This window comes from Denticeps clupeoides, chromosome 15 (assembly GCF_900700375.1).
Source record: "Denticeps clupeoides chromosome 15, fDenClu1.1, whole genome shotgun sequence".
In the NCBI taxonomy this organism is placed as follows: Eukaryota; Metazoa; Chordata; class Actinopteri; order Clupeiformes; family Denticipitidae; genus Denticeps; species Denticeps clupeoides.
This window is the reverse complement of record NC_041721.1, coordinates 14,203,983-14,228,916: the sequence shown is the minus strand read 5'-3', so window position 1 is coordinate 14,228,916 and position 24,934 is coordinate 14,203,983. Positions and strand designations below refer to the sequence as shown.

General features: G+C 42.4%; 1 protein-coding gene across 14 annotated transcripts in view; it reads left to right on the top strand.

Moving 5' to 3' along the window:
• Window positions 1–24,934, top strand: part of erc1b (ELKS/RAB6-interacting/CAST family member 1b) — a 175,540-nt gene that overhangs the window by 15,190 nt on the left and 135,416 nt on the right. For 7 of the 14 annotated variants that reach the window (XR_003742533.1, XM_028954403.1, XM_028954405.1 and 4 more), the window contains exons 3-8: window positions 16,711–17,139; window positions 21,149–21,223; window positions 21,305–21,460; window positions 21,781–21,873; window positions 23,945–24,112; window positions 24,753–24,920. Coding sequence is in view for 13 of the 14 variants with exons in the window: in XM_028954403.1 (XP_028810236.1) it covers window positions 16,711–17,139; window positions 21,149–21,223; window positions 21,305–21,460; window positions 21,781–21,873; window positions 23,945–24,112; window positions 24,753–24,920 (1,089 nt within the window). In the remaining variant the exon portion in view is untranslated. The remainder of the gene's footprint in view (window positions 1–16,710; window positions 17,140–21,148; window positions 21,224–21,304; window positions 21,461–21,780; window positions 21,874–23,944; window positions 24,113–24,752; window positions 24,921–24,934) is intronic. The other 7 variants (XM_028954411.1, XM_028954410.1, XM_028954412.1 and 4 more) reach the window with 2 other exon arrangements.

Sequence of the window (24,934 nt, the reverse complement as noted above, 5' to 3'; positions counted from 1 at the left end):
AAACCCTGGTAAGGCTAAACAACTGTTTTGATTATATTTGGCCATTATAAAATCCCGTATTATAGTTCTTACGTTTAACCAAAACGTTGTTTGGAGGCTGACTTGGACACAGGGATGCATAGCTTTGCTAGCTTAGCTAAGGTTAAGATTTGTAAACTGAGGTGAATTTCTTTAGGAAACCTTCAAAGTTTGAAAAAAGTTAACTAAACAGCTAAGAACAGTCTAAATAGTTAATGCCTACGTTTAGCCAAAACGTTGTTTGGAGGCTGACTTGAACACAGGAATGCATAGCTTCGCTAGCTTAGCCTAGCTTAGCTAAGGTTAAGACTTATAAAACGGGATTTTATAATGGCCAAATATATTCAAAACAATTGTCCCGCTTTACCTATGAAATGTAATCCCCCGGGATCTGGTTTGGAGCGTACAGCGGTTTGTACAGCCCCAAGCAGCACAAGAGTGAGGCATTTTTTGCACTTCTCTCCATAGACATGTATATGCTTCACGCCACTGCAGAGCCTCTCGCAATATGGCGGCGACGTTGACGTACGATGCAGCGCGTCATGCACCGTCTACCCATATGTCTCCGAATCGAAAGTCATGTGACCAAACACGTCACATCTGACTGAGATGTGAGACGTGAGATGTGAGACAGCTCGCCAACTTTGAGAGAATGAGAATGGATCGGCAACATATCCGATCCAATCCATGTACTAACATCACGATTACGATTAGATTAATCATGCAGCACTAGACAAAATAGCTTTTTTGGCACAGACTCAACACTAAAACAACAGCTTCACCACAATCTTTTCCTCTGGACCTCGTCTTTAGCTGGCTGCCTTCTGAACAGTTCCGTAGTATTAAAGTTATCTGGGCTGAAGTCAATTTTAGATAGACAGAGACCTGGCTTCCTGAAGGTTGTATAGTCAAAATGAACACAGATGAGGATTCTGAACTGCTGCCCAGAAGATGAGGGGGGGAAAGGCGTTAGAAAGGGAGAGGAATGACTGGAATGAGAGGCGAGGCTCTGTGGTCCTGAGACATGACATAACAGACCAGAACTCCCTTGAAAACCCTTGGCCTCAGCAGTTTTCAATCTCCAGCTCCCTCACTACCTTTCTTGCTGTATCTTTGTGGGGTTTTAAACACCAAACGTTTAACATGTGAGACATGAGAGTGTAAAATATCAAAAAACCGACATGTACAAAAAGTACTTTAGGTTGTTTGCATGTCTGGAGTCACTGGAGCTACTGAAAGACTGTTAATGTGAAGTCAGAAGTAGGTTTCTGCACGTTAGTCAGAGATCAGCAATGTGCAACAACTGTTTGGATGTTGCCACAGCACTCTGAATTATTCAGTATATTCTCCTCATAAGGCTTTTCAGGGCTGGTTTTCAGCTCTCTGTGTGAAAGGTATGATCAAAACTCTACTGGTTTACTGGTTGATGTGACATCAAAACATTTTTTGGTATGTTTGAGCTTTTCTGATGATGTGACTGAGTTTCTGCTGGGTTCAACCACACGTATAAGAGTCTAGGTTCGAATCCCAGTCACGCACATTCTGTGTGGAAATTTCACGTTTTCCTTGCACTGGATTTCTGCTGTGGGTTTTCCATTTCCTTCCTCAGTGCTACGACGTTCGCATTAGGTGAATTGGCAGAGTTAAGCGTGTGGATGTCGGGGTGTTTTCACTGTTTCCACTGCCAGTCATGGACTGGCAGCCCTGTTCGGGCCCCTTTCCAGCATTTCACCTGTAGATTACTGAGATGGATTTCAGCTTCTCTGCTGAGTAGCAGTTTGGACAGACTTTTGTGTTTATTGGCACAATACATGGGTCACGATACAAATATATGACTATATATTGTGATAATGTACATATTGCGATATTCTACAGTTTACTGAAAATGTTAAAAAAGAGCTGATATACGAGATGCTGTGATCGGCCTGTCATGTTTTGCAATTTCACTTTGCCTGAAATGCCAAGCGGGATTTCGAAGTACACAGCTGTACATCGCCATCTTCAGGAGTGGAGGTGGTAGATTCTCACCTCTGCTGACCACACTAAAGGAAATGCTCGACAGCAACACCTGGTGGACTAAATTTGTATACAAAAATATTGACATTTGATGTCCCAGTATCAATACAATATCACCACATAAAATATCACAATATATTGCTGTATCGATATTTTCTTACATCCTTAGGACAGATCATAATCAACAAATGTATGGTACATTCAAAGTAGTGTTTAATATTATTTAACAATGTCACTGCAGTATATATACAGTATACGGTATACAATATATGTGTGTATTAAGAAAATATTGACCTCTGCAGCTAAATTGGAGAAAAGCACACTAAGGAATTGCCACTTGCGAAGTGATTCTCTTGATGAGCTGTTAAGGACACCTGTTTAGGTGTCACTTCCTCACAAATGCTTGGAGAAGGTGGGTGTTATATGACTGACATGCAGGATTTAACAACTGGCACAGGACATTTGTAGTGTTTGTGTTTAGTATAAGTGTTTGTGTGTTTAAATTTTCACACTTTGACTGAATTTTACTTATTTATTAGTGAGAGCACAATGTAAAAATGTCCCTATAGCATGTGTTTTCAGTAAGACATTTCACTAGTTGTTATGTTTTATTACCACAGGAAAACCTGTGCTCCTTGTCCCATTGACAAGTGAAACAGTTATGTCTGTTATCTGCCCCTTCTTCCGTTTCAGCTCAGTCTATGTCATCTGATTATCTGGGGCTGACCACTCTCTCGCTCTCTATGCTCCAAGTAAACTTTGACCCCTGCAACCAAGTATACACATAGCCACTTCCCTCTCTCTTTTGCTTGCACACACACACACACACACACACACACACAGAATTTTGTTCACTTATGTACAGGATGAGAGAGTTTTTAACTGACTCTGCAAGTAGTGGGGCTGCCCCAGTGGTGGCTATGCCACCACTGGGGCAGTGGTGGCCTAGCGGTTAAGGAAGCGGCCCTGTACTCAGAAGGTTGCTGTTTCGAATCCCGAGCCGGCAAGGTGCCACTGAGGTGCCACTGAGCAAAGCACCGTCCCCACACACTGCTCCCCGGGCGCTTGTCACGGCCGCCCACTGCTCACTCAGGGTGATGGGTTAAATGCAGAGGACAAATTTCACTGTGTGCACTGTGTGCTGTGTTGCTGTGTATCACATGTGACAATCACTTCACTTTAAAGTAGTGGGCGTGGAAAAGGAGATCTCTCTCTCTCTTTTTGAAACGTACACAGACACACATAAAATGCCTCTACACTTGGTCAACTGGGGTTTGGTCTGCTGTTGACCTTACGACTGTTTGATAAATGCAGTTGCTTGGTGTTGATGTGAGCAAATCCTCTCCATTGCTTGCCAAACAAACAACTACACCCAGTCAGGGGGGGGGTTATTCTTGTATTGGGACTGTTTCTTTGCGAAAAATAGCACAGGGTGGATTCAAACGTGTGCTTCCAGCTGTATAAAGCAAGCCTGCAGTGGAGCTGGCTCCCTAACCTCTGTCCCACCGTTTAACCCCATCCATCACTTTTTGCTTCTTACTATTCTCCTCTGCTATTATTCATTTGGACCCATAAGTGGGCCATTTGTCTCATCTTTGGCTGCCCATAGTACGATCTGGTCTGAACGAGTGATTGATCATCCTTTAACAGCGGGAGTGAGACCTGATGCTAACAGAGGCATCCACCCTGTGTCTTAGGAGAGCCTCTGAATCCACTGTGCTAATGCTGCTGCCGCCACTCTTTTAGCACATCAGTGCATGTTGGAAGTGTAATTTAAAAAATTATGTTAAATAAATAAATAAATAATACCAACACAAAATTATCACACCATGATAAAGCAAATGGTGATTGGGAAAAATTGTAGCATGCTTGAATACAGTCAGCACAGGGATAAAAAAATACTGTACTGCCACAACGTAACATGTATCTTATTAAATAAAACCTGAAAGATTTGTGGTTTTGAGTGGGATAAAACATGATTATAAATTTTGTTTGGAAGAAAATTCGGTTTGTACATTTAACTGAGGGGATTATCTGCATGATACTACTAGAACCCCTGCTGGGTGAACAAATGTCCATCCTTAGATGACTTCGTTAAGGTCATTGTGTCTTTAAAAACTCATCACCTGAGTTCAACTATAGAGAGATGGGCTAATGATGCAATTTTTTCCTGGGATCTTCGCTGGGATACTCTAAAAATTCCACACGAGCATACTGTTTCTCAGCACAGCTGTTTTAAGCCAGCGGATCTAAGTGAATAATGTCTGCTTTCAGTCTCCCCACCATCTCCCCTCTCTGGGATACATCCGGCAGCCCCTCCCTGTACTCGCTGCTAGGGAGCAGCCAAGAGCGTGCTGTGTTTCCATGGCGGTGACGAGGGAGGGGGTGTCGGTGGCTGGTCGGTGTGGTGTGGATTTTTTCTCCCGTGCTGTTTTTAGTTGCAAGGAGACCCAGGCAACCTGAGTAAGAACACCCCCCACTTAAGCTGTTTTAATGCCAGCTTTGAACTCTGCTGCTGTTTATTACACAGCCTAAAGAGCAGCAAGAACAGGAGTGGGGATACACACATGGAGTGAAGGGTAGACTGAGGAGGACCCTTTAATCACAGTGTGGCCTGTTCACCGTGAGAAACTGTCTCTGCAGGCACCAGTTACTATCTGGGATGGGGTGGTGTCAGACAGGTTATCACATTTTAATCATGGTCAACATCCTTTTTAAAAAGTACGGAGCCAGTGTCAGGCCTGTTCTATTGTGTCAGAAAAGATTTTGGTGTGATCTTATCTTTGGGATTACCATCTGGTGGTGCTTACTTATAACACAGAATGCCAGGAAACCCTCACAGCCAGTGTTTTTTTTTTTTACATTGAAATGTGTTCTCTGCATTTAACCCATCACCTTAGTGAGCATTGGGCAGCCATGACAGGCACCCGGGGAGCAGTGTGTGGGGACGGTGCTTTGCTCAGTGGCACCTCAGGGGCACCTTGGCAGTTCGGGATTCTTTCCCGCAACCTTCCAGTTAGGGGCCCGCTTCCTTACCTTAATCCACCACTGCCCATAGTGGTAGGAATAAATGTATTTGTATAAATTAAATAGACTTTTGTTTATTTTGTTTATCATATTTGGTACATAAATCTAAAAGGTGCATAAGCAGCCTACTTAATCACAATGTATTAAAACATTGTCCAGAAGATCATTTTACTCTCAGAATTGCCCGATATACAGTACAGGCCAAAAGTTTGGACACACTTTCTCATTCAATGTGTTTTCTTTATTTTCATGACCATTTACATTGGTAGATTCTCACTGAAGGCATCAAAACTATGAATGAACACATGTGGACTTATGTGCTTAACAAAAAGGCAAAGGGGTCAACAAGTGCTAAACTCCTTCAAGACTGTTGGAAAAGCATTTCAGGTGACGACCTCTTGAAGGTCATTGAGAGAATGCCAAGAGTGTTCAAAGCAGTAATCAGAGCAAAGGGCGGCTATTTTGAAGAAACTAGAATATAAAACATGTTTTCAGTTATTTCACCTTTTTTTGTTAAGTACATAACTCCACATGTTCATAATTTTGATGCCTTCAGAGAGAATCTAGCAATGTAAATGGTCATGAAAATAAAGAAAGCACATTGAATGAGAAGGTGTGTCCTAAATACGGTACAGTTTGGTCAACCCAGTAAACAATCAAATGCAATAATTGCAAGTGGCATGTACAACATGAAAAATTTCTCTTTTGATCAAAATGATTTTTTTTTGTTTTGTTTTGCTTGCCCAGTCTCTCAATCTGTCATGGTTTTTCCTCGTGTCACTCTGCACTCAGTCCTGTGCCCTTTAGTGATAAGTGGCTGTCATTGGTGTAGAAAGGCCACCACAGGGGACTAGGGCTGTCGTGTTGGGGGGTCGAGCTGAGATAATGCCTGCCTCATCACTGCACCATTATTAATTAATCTGTGTCACAGACTAAAGCCAAGCGCTTTAGTGGGTCAAGCAACTGCCACGTCTGCTTACATGGCAGAGCATGCTAATGTACATGAGGTTGAAGGAAAGGATTATTGGCTTTCATAGTTCATTATCCCAGTGTGTGATTGGGTGTGTGTTTTTACTGCTTAGCATCGTAATTTAGCATTATGCTGTATCCAGTTTTTAATACATGAAAAGAATAGGACATTTTAGGGGTAATTTGTAATAATGTTTCTTAAGAAACATTTGTTAATTTTAATAAACATGTACTGTAGATAGGGAAGCTCGAATGACACCCGTATCTGAATATGCCACCTGGATGAGCTTCAGGAGATAAGAACTTCCTCGTATTTGTGAAAGTAATTAGTTGTCACAAGTTGTCACATGTGACACAGCACAGCACCCAGTGAAATGTGGTCTCTGCATTTAACCGTCCCCTGAGGGAGCAGTGGTCGGCCGTGACAGGCTGTGGGCAGCCGTGAGCAGTGTGTGGGGACGGTACTTTGCTCAGTGGCACCTCAGCCTCAGGCACCTTTGGGATTCGAACTGGCAGACTTCTGTTTACGGGTCCGCTACAGGCCACCAAAAACATAACTCCTTTCCATCTTTCCACGGCTTGAACCCACGACCCTGAGATTAAGCGTTTTATGCTCTACTGAATGAGCTTGCCGGGCCCACCTGTCAAGCGACATTTTTGATAAGAAGACCGCACATCTTCTTATCAAAAAATATTTCAGTAAAAGTGAAGTGATTGTCATTGTGATACACAGCACACAGTGAAATGTGTCCTCTGCATTTAACCCATTACTAGGGCTGCAACAACGAATCGATTGAATTGAGAAAAATCGATAAAAATCGATTACTAAAAGAGTTGGCAACAAATTTCCTAATCGATTCGTTATGTCGCACGACGCGGAGATGTTTGATTATTAAAAAAAAACTTTATTTGAGCGCGGAGCGGAGTGAACACACTCGGTCTCTCTCGCGCACAGATACTAGCAGAGTTTGGCAAAAAACCGAGCAGAGGTAGAGGACAGCTACATGGCGGAGGCAGAGAAATCTGCGCGAAAATATGCAAAAGCGACATGGCACGGCACGGGAGCACCACGGCAATGATCCTGCACCTGAAACGCAAACATGTTGGAGTGTTTGAGGAGGAAGAAGGGGGTTCAGCAGCAGGATAAGTCGCTACAGAATCCTACTTTTGTTCCGTTTTGAAGTGAGGAACGTAATGTCCCTGGTGCTGATGTTTAACTCGCCGCGGAGGAGAACTAGACGGGGACTTACAGCGCCACCTACAGGTGTGGAGGGGGGATGAAACAGCGTTTAGACTGTTCTCTGCGTCTCCGCGTGGACGACTCGCCTATTGTGTCCATGAGCAAGACACTTAACCCTAAGTTGCTCCAGGGGGACTGTCCCTGTAACTACTGATTGTAAGTCGCTCTGGATAAGGTCGTCTGATAAATGCTGTAAATGTAAATGTTTACCCGTCATCCAAGTTAGAAAAGCATTTTTTGCAGTGTGTGTGTGTGTGTGTGTGTGTGTGTGAGAGAGTTTGTGAGTGTGTGCATCTGCAGTGTAGTGTAGAGAACAAGTTCTGACATTCAAACAAATCCTGTTAAATTTTCTGATTTGTATTGTTATTAGTTTTTTATAAATGATTTATTGTTCTGGCAGCTCAGGTGGCACTTTATTTAAAAAAAAAAAGTCTATATTTGGCAGATGTAAAGCATACATGTGTATGTTTTTTGTGTTAGTCAATTTTTATTTTATTTTATTATTATTATAACAGCTCAAGGAGCAACATGTTTGTGCACTTTCAAAAGATTTTGGTTCTGTTTTTGAATAAAGGGTTGGATATGAATGCTTTTCTTTTTTTCTTTTCTTTTTTTATCCGATTCTATGATTAATCAAAAAATAATCGACAGGTTAATCGATTATTTAAAAAATTGTTAGTTGCAGCCCTACCCATTACCCTTATTGAGCAGTGGGCAGCCATGACAGGCGCCCAGGGAGCAGTGTGTGGGGACAGTACTTTGCTCAGTGTCACCTCAGTGGCACGTTGCTGGATCAGGACTCGAACCGGCAACCTTCTGATTATGGGGCCGCTTCCTTAACTGCTAGGCCACCACTGCCCATGTAAAGCAGGAAAAGGAATCAGTCTGCCATTGTGTCTTGTGTGTTGGATCTGAGGTGTGTGTGTGTGGAGTGGATGCCAATTATTTAAGTGTGTTTAGATGTCATGAAAAGTGACATCTGTGTGACAGCGGTGTGGGTACACTGAGTGTGTCCTCAGTGAAACCATAGTGTTGCATATGACTGCAGTGGGGGAGGAGATTGACTCACCCAACTGCAGGCAGAAGAGGGTAGGGGCCGAGTAGGACCAGAAGCTCTCAGATTTTTCTGAACTTGGGTGAAAACACTCTAGGGAAGGGGGGCACACGTTGGCATAGTGGTTATGGATGGTGAGTGAGTTGTTGGTACGGTCTAAATTGGAGATGCCAGTGATTTGTTGAATCCATGCTATATGAAACACCATCTACAACCAATAAGCCTGCATTAATTAGAGAACTCGTTAATAACTTGAAATTACTTTCAACACTAGTTAAGGACGAGCAGGAGCAAATGATCTATTATCTATAATAATCAATATTAGTTGAGGAGAAGAGGATTAGAGCCATTACAATCAAAGAGTTATAAGATAGTAACACTCCTTGCCTGTTTGAATGCTGCTGGTAATCCATGCTTGTTCTGTGGCATGTTGTGTGCAACTTGAGGAGGATATCCATCCCTCCGGTGGCGTCCAGATTTAATGGGCGCGGCGAGAAGACAAAATCAATTAATTAATGCATATACTATCATTTATTTATGATGTTGCTCCATCACGTTGATCAGGAAGAGCACAGTGTGGTCTGAAGAGCAGCTAACAGCTGAAACCACAGGGAAAACAAACAAATGGTTCATACATTTTAATATAAAGGTTCGGTTTGTTGACCACCTAGTAAGCTTGCCCCTGCACACAGTTGGGATGTAACAAAATTCAGAATAGGTATTATTTAGAATAAAATAACCTTTTTAAGGGAATCTGTATTTTACACGTATACTGAATACATGACTTATTTAATGTACTGCAATGGAAAATTACAGTATTCTGTTTTAAACCATCACTAATTGTCCAAAGTGTTTTACCAAATCCTGTGTAATCTACACGTTTATATTTTCCATCTGCTCAATTATGGCATCACAATCAAAACTCACTATCCAGACCCAAACAATGTCATCTGTCTTATTAAAATTAGTCATTTATTCCCATTTCCAAGTTATGTAACAGAGTTTTGAGATTGTATAATTGTGATTATGTAAAACCGAGCCATTCTCAGCCGAGGGTCCTTGTGCGTGAGAGATGGAGACTAAAGCCAAGAGGTTCTTGCTGAGCCACCCTGGAATCTCCGTCTCTGGTCCCTACCAGCAGTTGGTTGGAATGTCAGGCCTGCCAGGTCCTCACTGATTGGTTGCAAGGCATCCAGTATTGCCCAGTCATCTCTCAAGGAATTTGTAAATGCCATGAGAGGTCAGAGATCACATGTGCTGAAGATCACAGAGTGGCTGGTTTATGTCCTGTGAGGAAACTACTATGATCCTTAGCCGGAATAGGTTTCCCTATGAGATGCTATTAAGTTTCCAGAGAATCTTGTCTTTCTTTTCTTTTATTTCCATTTCCTTTCTTCCTTTTTCCTACTCACCTCTCTCTCTCTCGTAGTGGTCTTGTTGGTTTGCATGCGGCAAAACACGTTCCATGTGAGGGGGTGGGTTTGACAAAATTGCTTCTTGCTGCTGTGAGGAAGAAACAACGAGAAATGGAGAAAGAACAGAAGAGATTGGGAGGGAGTGCTATCGTTTGTGTGGTGCATGGTGGGGGAGGAGGTTGAAGGCCCCACGCGTCCAACCTTTAGTACATTATTTTGTCAAGATTGCACACAGAGGCTGGGCTTGTGCGATGGGACCTCGGCTTATTTTAACTCCAGCTCTGCCTCAGGCACTCCGTGTACTTCCATCAGTCACAATGCTCACTCTGCTCAGACAGTGCCCTTTCCACCTTTCCTCTGTATTTTTCAGTGCCTGCCTGGCAGCTCCAGCGGTAACATGAGCCTCTGGTAGGGACCTGAATGGCCAGGTCTGTGCAACATCCCTCTATGTCTATAAGAGCTTGGAAAAACTGGAAACATGTGGTCAAGAATATTGTCACTGCACCATTTCTACAAATATGATTAATAAATGTTCAGAGTTTCTGTTAAACTGTTAAATAGACAAGTTTTATTCTTCTGTCCAGACACCATCATGAGCTTGTCAGTGGCAAAGTTGCTTCTGTAGCTCTGCTGACATTGCATGATTTATAACCTTAAAAACAGAACCTGATTACTTTACATTACAAAGGCATTCCAAATCAATTGCCTGATCAATTCTGTGAGCTGTGAATTGAAGTGGGATTCTTATACCATTTAAAGTCTTCGACTTTATACCATTGAGCAACTACAGCCTAACCAAATATAAAAGTCTGCGTCACGAATTTATTTTCACAGCACGGAATTACTCTTAGTAATGCATACTTGAGAGATGAGAATTAGGAACCGTCCCAATTAGGCTTCCCTGGTTCTAATAGGTTCTAACTCCTTGTTGTGTTCTGCTGACAGTTCTGCTGTAGTCTCAACATTAACTTTGTTGTAGTTGCTGGGATTGAGAAAGATTGTTTTAATTGGGGTTCCAGTGTAGAGGGGATGCGACAGAAGCACAAAAATGGCCTCCAGCCTTCATATTTACAGCATGCAGCATTACAGCTTTCTGCTTGCATTACGTGTCCATGAGCTTTTTTTTGAGCCCTTGTGTGGGGGTACAAAGCTGTGTTGTACAGGCTAATTCAGTTGTGCTAAGTTGTTCTTGCCCGTAATGTCTGCAGACTGACTGGAGATGAGACGAGCGCTGAATATGAGCATTGAGGGGACACAGAGCGCTCATTGTTAATCTAAGCCCCGCCCTCACAGAGCTGCTGATCACGTTCACATACACTGACACATGATGGCAGGGCATGATAATGCAGCTCTGTATGTATGTGTGTGTGTATCCTTTAGTTAAATGTCTGCTGTAAATGTCAGTCCCGGAAACCCTGAGATGCGACAACAGCAAGGAATCCTGTCACTCAGTGTCAACTCAAACACTCGTCTTTTTTTTTTATCCTTTTCCAAATGTTCCCATGCTCTGGTATCACCATTGCTCACACTGCTATATCCTCATGGCAGAATGGTTTGTCCCCTTTCATTCTTCATTATTATTGAAGGTACTACATATGGTAGTAGCCTAGTGGTTAACATACTTGCCTATGAACCAGAACACCCAGGTTCAAGTCCCACTGTGTCCCTGAGCAAGACACTTAACCCTAAGTTGCTCCAGGGGGGACTGTCCCTGTAACTACTGATTGTAAGTCACTCTGGATAAGGGCGTCTGATAAATGCTGTAAATGTAAATATCTGTTTTATGTTGTGGTTATGGCGGTGATCCTGCAGATCAGTACATGTGTGGAATGGGGAAAGAGGGAGAGAGGAAACGAAAGAGAAGAACAGGTGAGAGAAAGGGAGTGAATGTGAGGCAAATGTAATATATAAGAGCAAAACTTTGGGACTAGGTAGTGGAGTAGTGTTGCAGAAGGATGTAGGCGTTGTGAAGGGATGGGAAGGAGTGATGTTGAGAAATGAGGAGATAAATGCCCTCTTGTCTTCCTCACCCACCCTTCTCTCACGCCGTCTCTCGCTTTTATTTAGTTTTTTTTTTTTCTTGCCTGCGGCTGATCCACTGACCCGACTTGCCCTGAGTGAAGATGGGATGAAAAGCGAGGGAACAGCAGAACAGAATTAAAGATACTGAGGGAAAGAGAAGTGGATGCTGGGAAAATCATTTTTCTTCCAGGCTGACGGCTCAGGGAAGCTTTGAAGAGTATTTCTATAACAAATATCTTTTTGTCACATTACAGTAGCTCAAAATGTGTACACTTCTCTTGACTAAGCTTGTCTATTCATTTTTGTGGCTGTACAGTGTAGAAATCTCCACTGAAATTCATAGTTAGTAGCCAGACCAGAGTTTGCTGTCTGTTGCAGTGAATGAAGGCCCTAAATTGTAGGGGTGGGTCCAAAAATTTATTCTTTTGGGATTGTTGTGACAGAATTCTGGTATTTTATCATATCGTGTGACCGTTTGTCAGGTCCCTCTCTTGCCTATCCAGTACCCATTTTCGTCAGTAGTAGATGAGGTGGTGTGAGGAGAGATGCTGATTATACGCGCTTCCGACTTTGTGTGTATAGTTTGCATGCTGGTCCTCTGTTGTTAATGACTCTAAGTTGTCAGTAGGTGTGACGTGGTGGCCTGGTGCCCCACCCTGGGTCAGGTTCCGGCAGCTGCGACACCGCTTAAAAGTAAGCGGTTATGGCTGGTGAGGAAGTGGGATTGCATATAGTCCACCAGCTGAATAACATTTGTGATGTTATATAAATCTAACTTGTGTTTTCAAGATATTTAAAATATCTATAAATACACACATACGCTTATGCTTATATACTCAGGTTGAGTTAGTTACATAGTTATAATGCATTTATAGTGCCTTGTGATTTCTGCAATGCTGATGGAGTCACAGAATCAAATGGAATCCATTATAAAATATTCGCGTATAATTTGCGTTTGTGCCCACTGCAGCCAACTACACATTTCCGGTTCAGGCAGGACTTCCGCACACACATATGCAATGTAAAAGCACAGTCGGATATGGCGAAGAGGCTGTCAGTGTTGATTCCGTACCAAGGCAAAATGCCCAAGCACTCTGTGGAAAAGTTTTATTTTTTCACATCCACGCCATACTCACAGTTTTTAGGTGAATAAATAGGTTTATAATTGAAACATGGAATTCAGAAAAAATACAACTGATTTCATAGAGCCCTACATTTGCATTTATTGTATTTACATATTGATTGAACTGGGTCTTCATGAAGGAATACAAGTGAACATTCGGTTTCTGGTGGAGAATCTGCACTTCCTCTTTCTACTTCCTTCAACCTCCATTTTCACGTTATATATATATATATATTTGTGGAAGTGTTGTACCCATGTGGACAATAATGTGTCTTCTCTTTCTCTCTGCTGAATAATGAAAGTGTGATGCCTACATGGTGTCATGAAGTGATCGGGGCCAGGATTTGCAGTGGATAATTCTACTCAGAGCGCGTGTGTTTGTGTGTGTTATATAAGAGTGCACGCTATTAGATCCTGCTGCGCGTTGGGTGATGTTGGTGTTAGTGGATCTGAACTGGGGCTAAGCCAGGGTGTTATGGTAAAGCCGTTGTACCAGCAGGTGAGTGTGTGACTCACTCTTTCCCTCAGCACAGAGGAGGGCCGGCTGACAGCCCTGGGCCGGCAGACCTGTTTCACACGGGGGGAAAGATGGCATCAGCGTGGCGCAAACGCGGGACCCGCAGCATTGCTTTATGACTACCTCTCACATGCAGAAACCTTCCAGTGCAGCTCCATGTTGATCTGATGGCAGACATCTTCTGCTGGTCATGGTGGGCCAAAAAAATCCATTCGACAGTATCTTGTATTCTTCCTTTGGTATCATATTATATACTGTTGCTGTTATGTACTATACTATGAACTTTAATAACGTTCTTCACTTTGGAAATTCTTTGACACAATATTTTTATGAGGATTTAATGGTATTTTTCAGAATCCGTACTATGAAATTTCATGAGCCGAGTCATATTACCTAATGACTATGGAGTGACTGTGTGACTTTTCATATTGTGGTGTCAACATTCAATGAATATATTTCTAACTAATATTGACTGCATGGACCAAATGTCTTCTTTGGCCGTGGAAGGTTTCGAGTTGAATTCATGACCTCCATTTTTCTCCCACATAGTCAGGCCATCGCTCCTTTCCCACAGCTCTTTACGTTTCCATCCATCCCGGTCTCTGCCTTTGGCTCGGTTTTCCTTCACTTTGCATGTCTCCAGCCCTTTAGCTATTTCTCGTTTTCGACTACTGTCTCTCCCGCATTTTCTCTTCTCCCCTGTCATCATCTCTGTGCAACTGATTGATGATCTGCGCAGAGTTGTGATGGTATCTTCCGTCTTCTCTTTCTTCCCCCTCCTTTTTTCCACACTTTCCTTTTATTTGAGTCCTTTTCATTGCAATGCTGCTGGGCATGAAAGTCAATTTGTGGCGAGAAATGACTGTCTCAGCAGCTGCAATGGAGGCGGGTGAGCAAGGAGACCGGAAGAGAGGAAGAGTGATGGATAGAGGGATGCTGCTGACGTCTCTGAGGTACACATGTCTCTCAGCTGGGATGGCAGAGCAGACAGGAGCATTACCCGGACCGTCTCGATGTGGCTCCCACAGGATCTATTAATTGCTTGATTTCTTAATACTCATGGCCATATTTTAACATTAATATCACCAACTACATATTGCAGATAATCTTCCAGATAAAAAAATATATATATATATGTATATTTAATTAATTTGTAAAATGCCCTTATCCAGAGCAGTCCCCCTGGAGACACTTAGGGTTAAGTGTATTGCTCAGGAACACTATGGGAAGTGGAATTTCACCCTGTGACTTTGTGGTTTTCTGGTTCAGAGACGAGTGTGTCACACACTAGACTTCGACCACCCAGTCCATACCAGTTTTACTTCACTTTACTCTGACAATGGACACGTGAGGAAGACTCCCCACTGAAGCATCATCTCTTGGGGCTTGTGTGTGGGAGTTTGCACCTGATTGTCTGCATCAGGGATCAGATGTGCTGGGGACTGCAATACACTCTTGAGACCCTCTACTGTGCACCTGGATCCGGGATCTGCTGTTCATGAGTTCCACTGAGATTACAGCAACCAGCCTCCCTGCCCTGTTGGACACACTGGCCTGTTGGACACACACACACATACAGACAGAGACACCAACACACACTCCAAGGTAAACATATTCTGACCCAATCAGCAGGAGATGGAGCCAGGCTGTTCTTTGCTCTGTACTTTGTGCTCCAGTTCAAGACAGTGTGAGCGTGTATGTGTGCGTGAGAGAGTGAATGTGTGGGTGCCCGCACTGGAGTCATCGAGAGAACACATTAACTGCACGTTCACAGATGATGGCTGTTGCTTAGCAACCAGGTCACCTGTGGAATTATGACTGGAAGGGGTGTAGACTGGCCCTTCAGCACAGGATGTGTGGTTGTGTGTGTGTGTGTGTGTGTGTGTGTGTGTGTGTGTGTGTGTCTGTCATAAACCAGATGGTCTCAGCCCAGTTGGACTAGATTCTGGCCTTTTCCCCTGTTTCCCCACATCTGTCCTTACACTGTTCTGATTGGACTTGGTCTGCTTCACTGAATGCATGTGTCGAGCCCCAGGTTTTTACATTGAAAAACAATCATGGTACATTATATCCCCAAAAAAATTAAACAAACAACTCAAAGCACTTTTGTTTAATGAAGGGATGTTTGTAAAGTCTCATGATGTATCTTCACATAAGAATGGAAAATATAAAGATTGTGAAGTCCCATAATTTCAAGATTGGTTCATTGTCAGTACAATGTATTGAAATAATGTTTCACACAGACCCCCCATAGTGCAATCATAAAATAAAAATATATATGTATATACACACTAAAATACAGCACATGTTATCTCTTTAGGTGAAAAGTAAAACTTTTCTGCACAATGAACAGGTCGAACAGGACATAACTGGACAACATCATGTAGGATGTGCAAAAATCAGGTGCATAAGGCTGTATTGTTGTTGAGTTTAACAGTGTTATGGTGATGGCAGTGGACTCTGACTTACAATTTATTGTAAGACTTATGATAAATCAAAGTTTTATTTGCTTCGTTGTCCCACTTCTTGTAAACTGAACTGGACACCTCCTCAATATGAGCTAGTTAGTGTAGTAGCGTAATACTTGTGGTTTATTTCGGCAGGAACAGTAATAGATAGCAGGTCAGGAATCAGATAATAGGCTGTTATTTGTGCCTTCAGTGCGTGGTAGGGGGTTCTTCCTGCTACTGGAGCCGGGCCAGGGGTTTAGTCATGTTCAGATAAGCAAATTCCTTTCCCCGTGTTCTACTTTGACAAAAAAAAAAAAAAAAAAAAAGAGTTTGTATGCAGTATGAAGAACTGTAGTACTCATACATGTACGCACACACAGTTTTTGGTGTGGCTGTTGGCAGTAGTGTGTTGACCAGATGGAGATCAGGAGCAGGTGACTCTTTCTGTTTTTCACCAACACTCCCTCGCTGACACTAAGAGGGTGGAGATCCGGAGCAGCTTGTGTCTTAATCATTGAAGGAGACAGGGGGTGGAGAGCTCTGATCAGTGATCATTGTTGTCTAACTGTGAGAAGAAATGAGCTGAGGGATTTCATACAGTCAACTCCAACTAAGAAAAAAACGAGAACAAGTACAATGTAGTTGTGACTTTGTGTCTCTTCTAGTGTCATTTTCATACACAGTTCACAGATTTAGTCACACTGGAACAGTATGGCTAGGTGAAGCTCTGCCACAGATTTTCAGTTTAACCGAATAAGGGCATCTGATAAATGCATATTTAAATAAAAAAAACTACAAATAAAAAAACAATAAAATTCTGATTTTTTTTCTCTCTTCTGTTTGTGTTTCTGTCTTCAAGCATCTACAAATGACTGTGCAGGCACTGCAAGATGAGCTGAGGATCCAGCGTGATCTGAACCAGCTATTCCAGCAGGACTGCGTCGGCGGGACCCGGGCCAGCGGAGAGCCTTTCTCCGCGGCCGAGCTGACTGAGGAGAACTTCCAGCGGCTACACGGCGAGCACGAGCGGCAGGCCAAAGAGTTATTCCTGCTGCGCAAGACGCTGGAGGAGATGGAGTTGCGCATCGAGACGCAGAAACAGACGCTGGGTGCACGCGACGAGTCCATCAAGAAACTGCTGGAGATGCTGCAGAGCAAGGGCCTGTCGGCCAAGGCCAGCGAGGAGGACCACGAGCGAACGCGCCGTCTGGCGGAGGCAGAGATGCATATGCACCACATGGAGAGCCTGCTGGATCAGAAAGACAAGGAGATGGCGACACTGAGAGAGGTGAGACTTGTCTACAACCACACACACAAAGTAACAAAGTAACAAGGCCTCACATCCACAAGTTTGAGGAGTCCCAGTGTCCCGTGCTGCGCTCTGGAAGCGAGTGAGTGAGTGTGATATGTACAAAGTAATATGGAAGCACGGGATGCTTTTTTTCCTTGATTCAGGTGTGCTGGTGGTTTTGTCACTTATTCAATTCAGTTTAATGGTGAAACATGCTGAAAATGTGGCCAACACAATGAAAATATGTAACAAATGGCTATATGTTCTGGCTTGTAAGGTTATTTGGTGATCTAATCCAGCTTGATTAGTGGCCTATAATGAACAGGTCTCAAAGAAAATCAACTGCAATGGAGCTACATGGACCAGGAATGCACAGTAATACACATGAAATCAGAACTTTCACTAAACCTTCGCATACATACACTTTCTGTGTGCATGTCTGCATACTGTGTACATACTGTGCAGGAATGTAGTACATTTAAAATAACTAATCACAACATTAACTGTTCTCTAAACATTCTGCAGAAAATCAGAGAACACAGAAGCTGATGTAGAGCATTATGAATCAAGTTCTAAATAATATCATCCAAAGACAACTCCATGCAAACAGGTGAAGTGATGTTAAATGTGTTGCGGCTGGGTAACAATTATAAGTTTGCATAACCTCTACGTAAGCCATGTACCCAATGTCATTGTGTTGTCATTCTGCACATTTTTAATAAACTCAATCATAGATTTACAGAGATTATGGCCAAAAGAATGCTACTGTGCTAGACCTAACATTATACAAATATTGGTCCCAACTGTCCATCATAAAACCAACAAGCACAACAGTGACTACATTAAGCACTTGTTGCTATAGAAATGGCGGGAAATTAGATGTGAACAGAAAGTGTTTGGTCAAATTGAGAATTCTTGAGGCCCATATTGACCCTCAGTTTAGTTTACTAATCTGAGATCGGCTGCCCAGTCTCACTTCAGTGTTTCAGACTGCAGTCAGACTGGAGTAGAGTGTAGAGTGGGTCAAGCTCGCATGGTAAATGAGCAGTCGGCAAACACAAACTTCTGGACTATAGTAACTATCCTTTCCGTATGTTTTGCTGCTTGTACATTTGTTTCGGTGATTGTTTTTTGCATTTTGTAAATTAAATGTTTTTTTATGCTAATTTGATTTGCAAATCTCGGCCACCGTCATCAGGTGATGGTGAATGCATACTATGGTGACCAATGGTGAAGTTGTAGTTAACGCGAGGCAATATGACAAATTTGTATCAGCACCTAAAACATCTCATTCCTATGAACTACTGTATGTAGTACAGCTTTCTTAAAATGTTCCTGTTTTTGAGAAAATTGTTATAGCTTTTTATTTATTTGGAATTAACATTTGGAAATAACATTTGCAGTGATGATAAGATTTTGTAATTAGTAATTTTATGTGAGTTTTTATTGATAGGTAAGCAAGTGCCATTTGTTATATTTTGCAACCACATATTGCAATATTGAATCAAATAATAATATATTATTATCACAATAATATATTATTGCATATATATTACATAAGATAAAATATGATTAATATTGCACCCATGATCCAACCCTGATCATCAATTTTGATTATTATACACAAGCTTTTTATATATCTGGGCCCAGGGGCCAACAAGTTATGTGTTAACGATCACTGCTGTAAACACTCACATACAGGTATTGAACTAAAGAGATCAATATTATGTGATATGCTGTCCTCTCTCCACTCTCTGATGAGGGTGGAGCTGCACAGCCTTCTAGTATGTCTTTAATCAAAGAAAATGAATAAACATAACATGTTTTGATAGACTGTCCATTGACAGTCACTGTGTGCATACACCTCATCACCTAGCCGGTGTCTTGTTACTATGAATGAGCAGGTCTGAGGGGACCCCTCCCATGGCCACATGACTGTCTGGCCTGCCTGACCTCTTAGTATTCCAGTCAGGCATCTGCACAGACAGCTCATTCACCTCCTCCAACCACAGGCCTCAGTCCAAACCAGAGCATGGTGAGTGCTGACATCTAGTGTTGGAGAATGGAACCACACCTGTATTTTAGAGCATCCTTCAACGTCACTCTTTCTTTTTCTACTGCTCTTACAATCTAATTAGCCACCTATTTAGCTTGCTCCTATTGGAGTCACTTCTCTTATCTCCACCACAGAACACAGACTTTCCAGGTCGAGGGAGGAGTTTCATGGTGGTATCATGTAGCGAAAGATTTAGATTTTCTGAGTGTGCCAGAGAATCCAGTCCTTTTAAAATAAATCTGGATTGGTTAAAAATACGTGGTTGGTCAGCTGTAGATTATTTTGAGTTTTATAGTCCAAAAAATCGTTTTCTCACTGCACACTATTGTGAGAGCAGTTGCCATAGGCACAGGCATCCTCTGTCCTCACCTGCTCACCAACTGTGTGTCATAAATATGTCGCCCTGGGCAACATCACTCGAGGACAGCTATCTTGCTTTGTAAATGGAGAGCAGTAGACTCCTTTTTGGTCAGTTGTGTACACACTGGGCTGCAGTGTTTAACATGGGTTTTATGACAGCTGTTGGGAGCTGGTGCTTGTCAGATTAGGGCTTGCATTTTTTTTCTGCTCTTGGCAACCTGGGATACACTGGTAAATTTACAGAAAACACCTGGACTGATGACATGGGACTGACCACAGTTCAATGATCAGATGGATCAAAAAGATGCCAAGACAAATTGTATTCATTTTCTACCAACAGGCATGGGAATATTAAACAATTTGATTGATTTATTTTGCCTCAAAGTAACTTATCTGTGAGGCTGGTGACGCATGTACATATATCATGACTGAGGATAAAGTAATTTTCAATATATTACAAACCTACAGTAATCTATTCTTATGACAGACTGCCACAAAACATCTCTGCTGTATTTTGGAAGCGTCAATGTGATTTTAATAAATTGCAAACCTGCAATCTTTTTCATTAATCTAATAAATATAATGTTATATTGAAACGTTCCAATGATCATCCAGTTAAAGGGATTAATGACATCTGGACCGGTGTGAGCCCTTTAAGTCATTTACAGAGTAAACAAATACTCAGTTCACCCAATCTTATTTATCACTGAATCCTTATTTAATCTCATAGACAAAGGTAAAGTAATTCATGACAGAACTGGGAGAGTAAGATGGGTATCCATTTGCCACACTATCTATTTATAGACCAGAAATTAACAATTTTTAGAAAAAGAAAAAAACTATGATTTTTACCTGTATAATACAAATAATTTCACAGTGTTACAGTGAAGTTTTACATAGGAGCTGCCATGTTCAGTCAGCCGTCAGGGCACCGGTCAATAAAACTGTATTGTTATTGACTTCTCTTCTTCTCTCAGCCATAACTCAGACATGGGGTAGGAGCTAAAAAAAACATAAGCATTTTCATATTTCCAAAAGGACAACCTGTTATTTAAAAAAAATTGTAATCATTTTAGGGCTGCATCTTTTAGTACAAGCCAAATACATTAAAGATTTCTCCTTACGGGAAAATACCTATTGAGTGCACACCAATTGTTACAAGCGTGGTTTGCTTCGTAAAAGAATCTAAAGGGAGAAATAAATAAAGTAAATACCCTTAGGTTTAAGTGGACATGTTTATGCGTCCATCAGTAATGCACTGCCTTCAGGCCCTTTGGTTCCTTTCTGTCTACTACTTTTGTGGTTTCTCTTTATTGCAAGCATTAGCCTCTGTTTTATTTGGTATTATTTGCTTTCATTGTGGATGCACTCAGGCGTGAGCTTCCCACTGTCAAACATACCAGGAGGAGGAGAGGGGGACAGGACAACCATAGTTTAAAATCAGAGCAAGGTGCAGGGGAGATAACACTGGTGATGTGGGATGGCAGTGGAGACACCCATGCACTACATGCTAATGCTAATTTCAGGCACACAGTTTCCACTGTGGCTGCTCCTGCCGGTTCTCACCAACGCCTGCTCTACACCCCACAGGAGCTGCAGCGCCGCTTCGAGGGAGCGCCGGAATCCGCAAAGACCAAAGCCCTTCAGACTGTCATCGAAATGAAGGTGAGGGAAGCTTCTGCGTTTAAGCTTTTATCAATATGCAAAGCTGAGCCAAATGTTCATAAACTCGTACTTTCATCACAGGATTCGAAAATCAGCTCTCTGGAGCGCAGTCTGAGGGACATGGAGGAGGAGATTCAGATGCTGAAGTCCAACGGCGCTTTGAGCACAGAGGAGCGGGAGGAGGAGATGAAACAGATGGAGGTTTACCGCAGTCACTCAAAGTTCATGAAGAACAAGGTGCACCATTCTCTTGTTGCTTTTTTTTTTTTACTGATTTTCTTCTTTTACTAATCAACCTTATACCACTAATTTAAATCAAAAATCAACTGGAACAGGCTGGACCCAATTCTCTAATGTGTAGATGAATCAGATGTATGATATGTGAAAATACATATCACTTCAGAAAGAGGAGATGAACAACATGCTAGCGTCAACTGACTGGGTAAAAAAAAACTGATTTTCTGTATTGCGGCTGCTGACTCTCTCACGCTCCATGATGGAGGAGTCGATGTCGACTGGGCTCTGGCTTGTCAGTAACCGCCCCACTCTCCTGACAGGTAGAGCAGCTGAAGGAGGAGCTCTCGCACAGCGAGGCCAGTGGTCAGGAGCTGCGAAAGAGGGTGGCTGAGATGCAGCAGGAGGTCTCTGTTGTAAGACTCCAACCCCCATTCCCCCATCCATCCAGGGAACCAATTCTGCCTCCCTACAGTGTCCAGCACAGGACAGCAAAACTCTCCTGACCACAGCATCCACCATGACTAGACTAGATGAATTAAAGGCACGCCTAAGTGGCACGCCTGCATGAGCAACACTTATCTTATAATGATTCAGCCATGCCAACAACGCATCTGTTATTTATTCATTCACAGAAAAGTGCTTGAATTTGGTAGCATTATGTATAGTGGATGGGGAATGTTTGCTAATGTCACACCTTCTTCAGGATTTAGGATTTAGAGAAACAACAGAACTAACTACCCATCCAGAAGGCAAACTTTACATATATTTATATGAAATTCCAAAGGTGAAGATAGATAAACAGGCAACAAACAATAACAATAATTGAAACAGCAGACAACGAGTGCTGTAAATAAAAAAAAACATGGAACCACTCTGAGTATGTTGTGGTCAGGAAGGTTGTGTTTTGTGCAAGTGTCTAGGAGCCTCGCTAGACTCTTCTGACTCTTCTTGTTTCTCTAGATTGGTTTGGAGTAGAGATGACTTCTATGGCTTGATGTAGCTCTTCTGCCCATTCCCTTGTCCTGCTTCCTCTTGTCTCGGTGCTTTATGTGTATGTGTGTGTTACCACACTTTTTTTTCTCACCAGGGCAGCTGCTGGTAGATGCGCTGTTAGAAACTTGATCAACTCCTAACCCGCTGGCCTCGCTATTCTCCCCATGCATGTAGAATATGCAGCGGCAAGACTGTGTCTGTGTTCAGAGCTTGAGCCCCACCGTGTGTCTGTGTTTTACACCAATGTTTTCATGACTGCATTCCTCATGTCATAATGTACTGATGAACGTGAGAAAGTTCAGTGGCTTGTGTATGTTCAGTGTAGTGTAGCTGAGGATTTGGTAGAAAACAGCTTGGCCCAACTCCAGGCCAAATCTTTAAAACTTTCAAAACCTGTGCTCTCGTGCTTGATTTGTTTTATGTGTTTTGGACATCGATGTATTTACCCCCATACAGGCTGATCTAGTGAGGACCCAGGACGTGCTGTGATGCAGAAAATAACATATTGACTATACATATGTTTAACATTGATGACATTGTTTTGTTGTCATTGCCTACATCAGGTGCTGTAAGGCAGGCATTTCGTTCTTCATGCTGATGGATACAGACTTAATGTTTATTCTGAACACTTTCTTAACCAAAGGATCCATGAAGATAAAAAGGGGTGACTCTGAAAAAACTGATTCATCAAACATATTTCACTCTCTCCTGATACAAAAATAATGCAAAATTTGTTTCTTGAATTGTGTTCTTTAAAATGTACTCCGGCTTAATCTCCATAACCACCACAGAGTTGGTGTGCCGAACTTTTGACTAGTAAATTAGGCATTAAGTGAAGATTTTGTCCTTGAAGTTGATGTGCTGGAAACAGAAAAAAGGAGCAAGGGAAAGAGTTTTGACAAAGACCAAATTGTCATAGGACCTCCTGGTCTGCCTGATATGCCCTAAAAATTCTCCAGTTTTCAGAACAGTCTGTTGGATGTGCTGTACCAGAGCATACCATCAGAGGTCTACTGGTCTAGTGGTGTCCCAATTGCTCAATTGCACCAGTTATTGGTGAATGAAGGCCCATTGGTTTAAAAAGGCCCAAACTTTTTTTCATTGATAGATCTGTAGCACACCCTACTCGTTTTCTGGTCCAAGCATGCCTGGAGTTGTCTGCCTCTGTGTCGTTATTAGGACCTGGAGTCTCTTTGATGACCCAGTCATAATCATACACCCACATTTTCTCCTTATCTGCCTCAGCTAGAGCACATTCATTTACAGCATTTGTCAGACGCCCTTATCCAGAGCGATTTACAATCAGTAGTTACAGGGACAGTCCCCCCCTGGAGCAACTTAGGGTTCAGTGTCTTGCTCAGGGACACAATGGTAGTAAACCTGGGTCTTCCGGTTCATAGGCGAGTGTGTTACCCACTAGGCTACTACCACATTCAGAGAGGCTTTGTAACATGGCTCTCTGACACTGATTGTCTATGTGGTTCTTTTCAGATCGACCAGGTTAAGCAAGACCTCTCTAGGAAAGACACAGAGCTGCTGGGCCTGCAGACCAAACTGGAGACTCTGACCAACCAGTTCTCTGACAGCAAACAGCACATCGATGTGCTTAAAGAGTCTCTCACTGCAAAGGAGCAGCGTGCAGCCATTCTACAGACAGAGGTAAAAAAAAAAAAAAAATAATAAAAAAAATATATATATACACACACACACACACACACACACACACAGTTTTAAAATAACATATTTCCTAGTAGTAGGGGGAATTTATAATGGGGAATGCAAGTACTTTGACCTGCCACATGGTGGCACGGTTGTTCCATGGCAGTGTCACAAAGTTGGACTGCTTTATCTTTGGCCACATCCTAATGATAAATCACTGCAATTCACATGAATTTCAGGCTTGGAGCAGGCAATATATTAAAGAGTTACGAGTATAAAGTACATTTTTATGGCATGTGGGTTTTGGTAAATGTCAGAGTGTGTATGTGGGGAAATATTTGAGACTGTTCGCTTGTGCATGTGGCTGGATGTGTGAACGGGCATGTGAGGCTAATGAATATAGCACTATGAATCATGTGCAATTGTGTGTCTGTGTGCTAGGCTATGGGGTCACAATTGTTTTTCGTGTATTTCTGTGTGTGTGGTGCATATCCATGGGTGTATTTGATTATGGGCCCAGGGTGAGAAATCATGCGTTGTACTGTTCATGTACAGTTATGACCAACTGCTGAATTGTTGCCATATTACAAATTACAAGGTTAAATTAACTTCAGTTTTCTGGGTGTGTATGTGTACACAGGTGGATGCTCTGAGGTTGCGTCTGGAGGAAAAAGAGACCATGCTGAATAAGAAATCGAAGCAGATCCAGGAGGTGTCTGAGGAGAAGGGGACTCTCAGTGGCGAGATCCACGACCTCAAGGACATGCTGGATGTCAAGGAGCGCAAAGTCAATGTTCTACAGAAAAAGGTGAGGCCTTATCA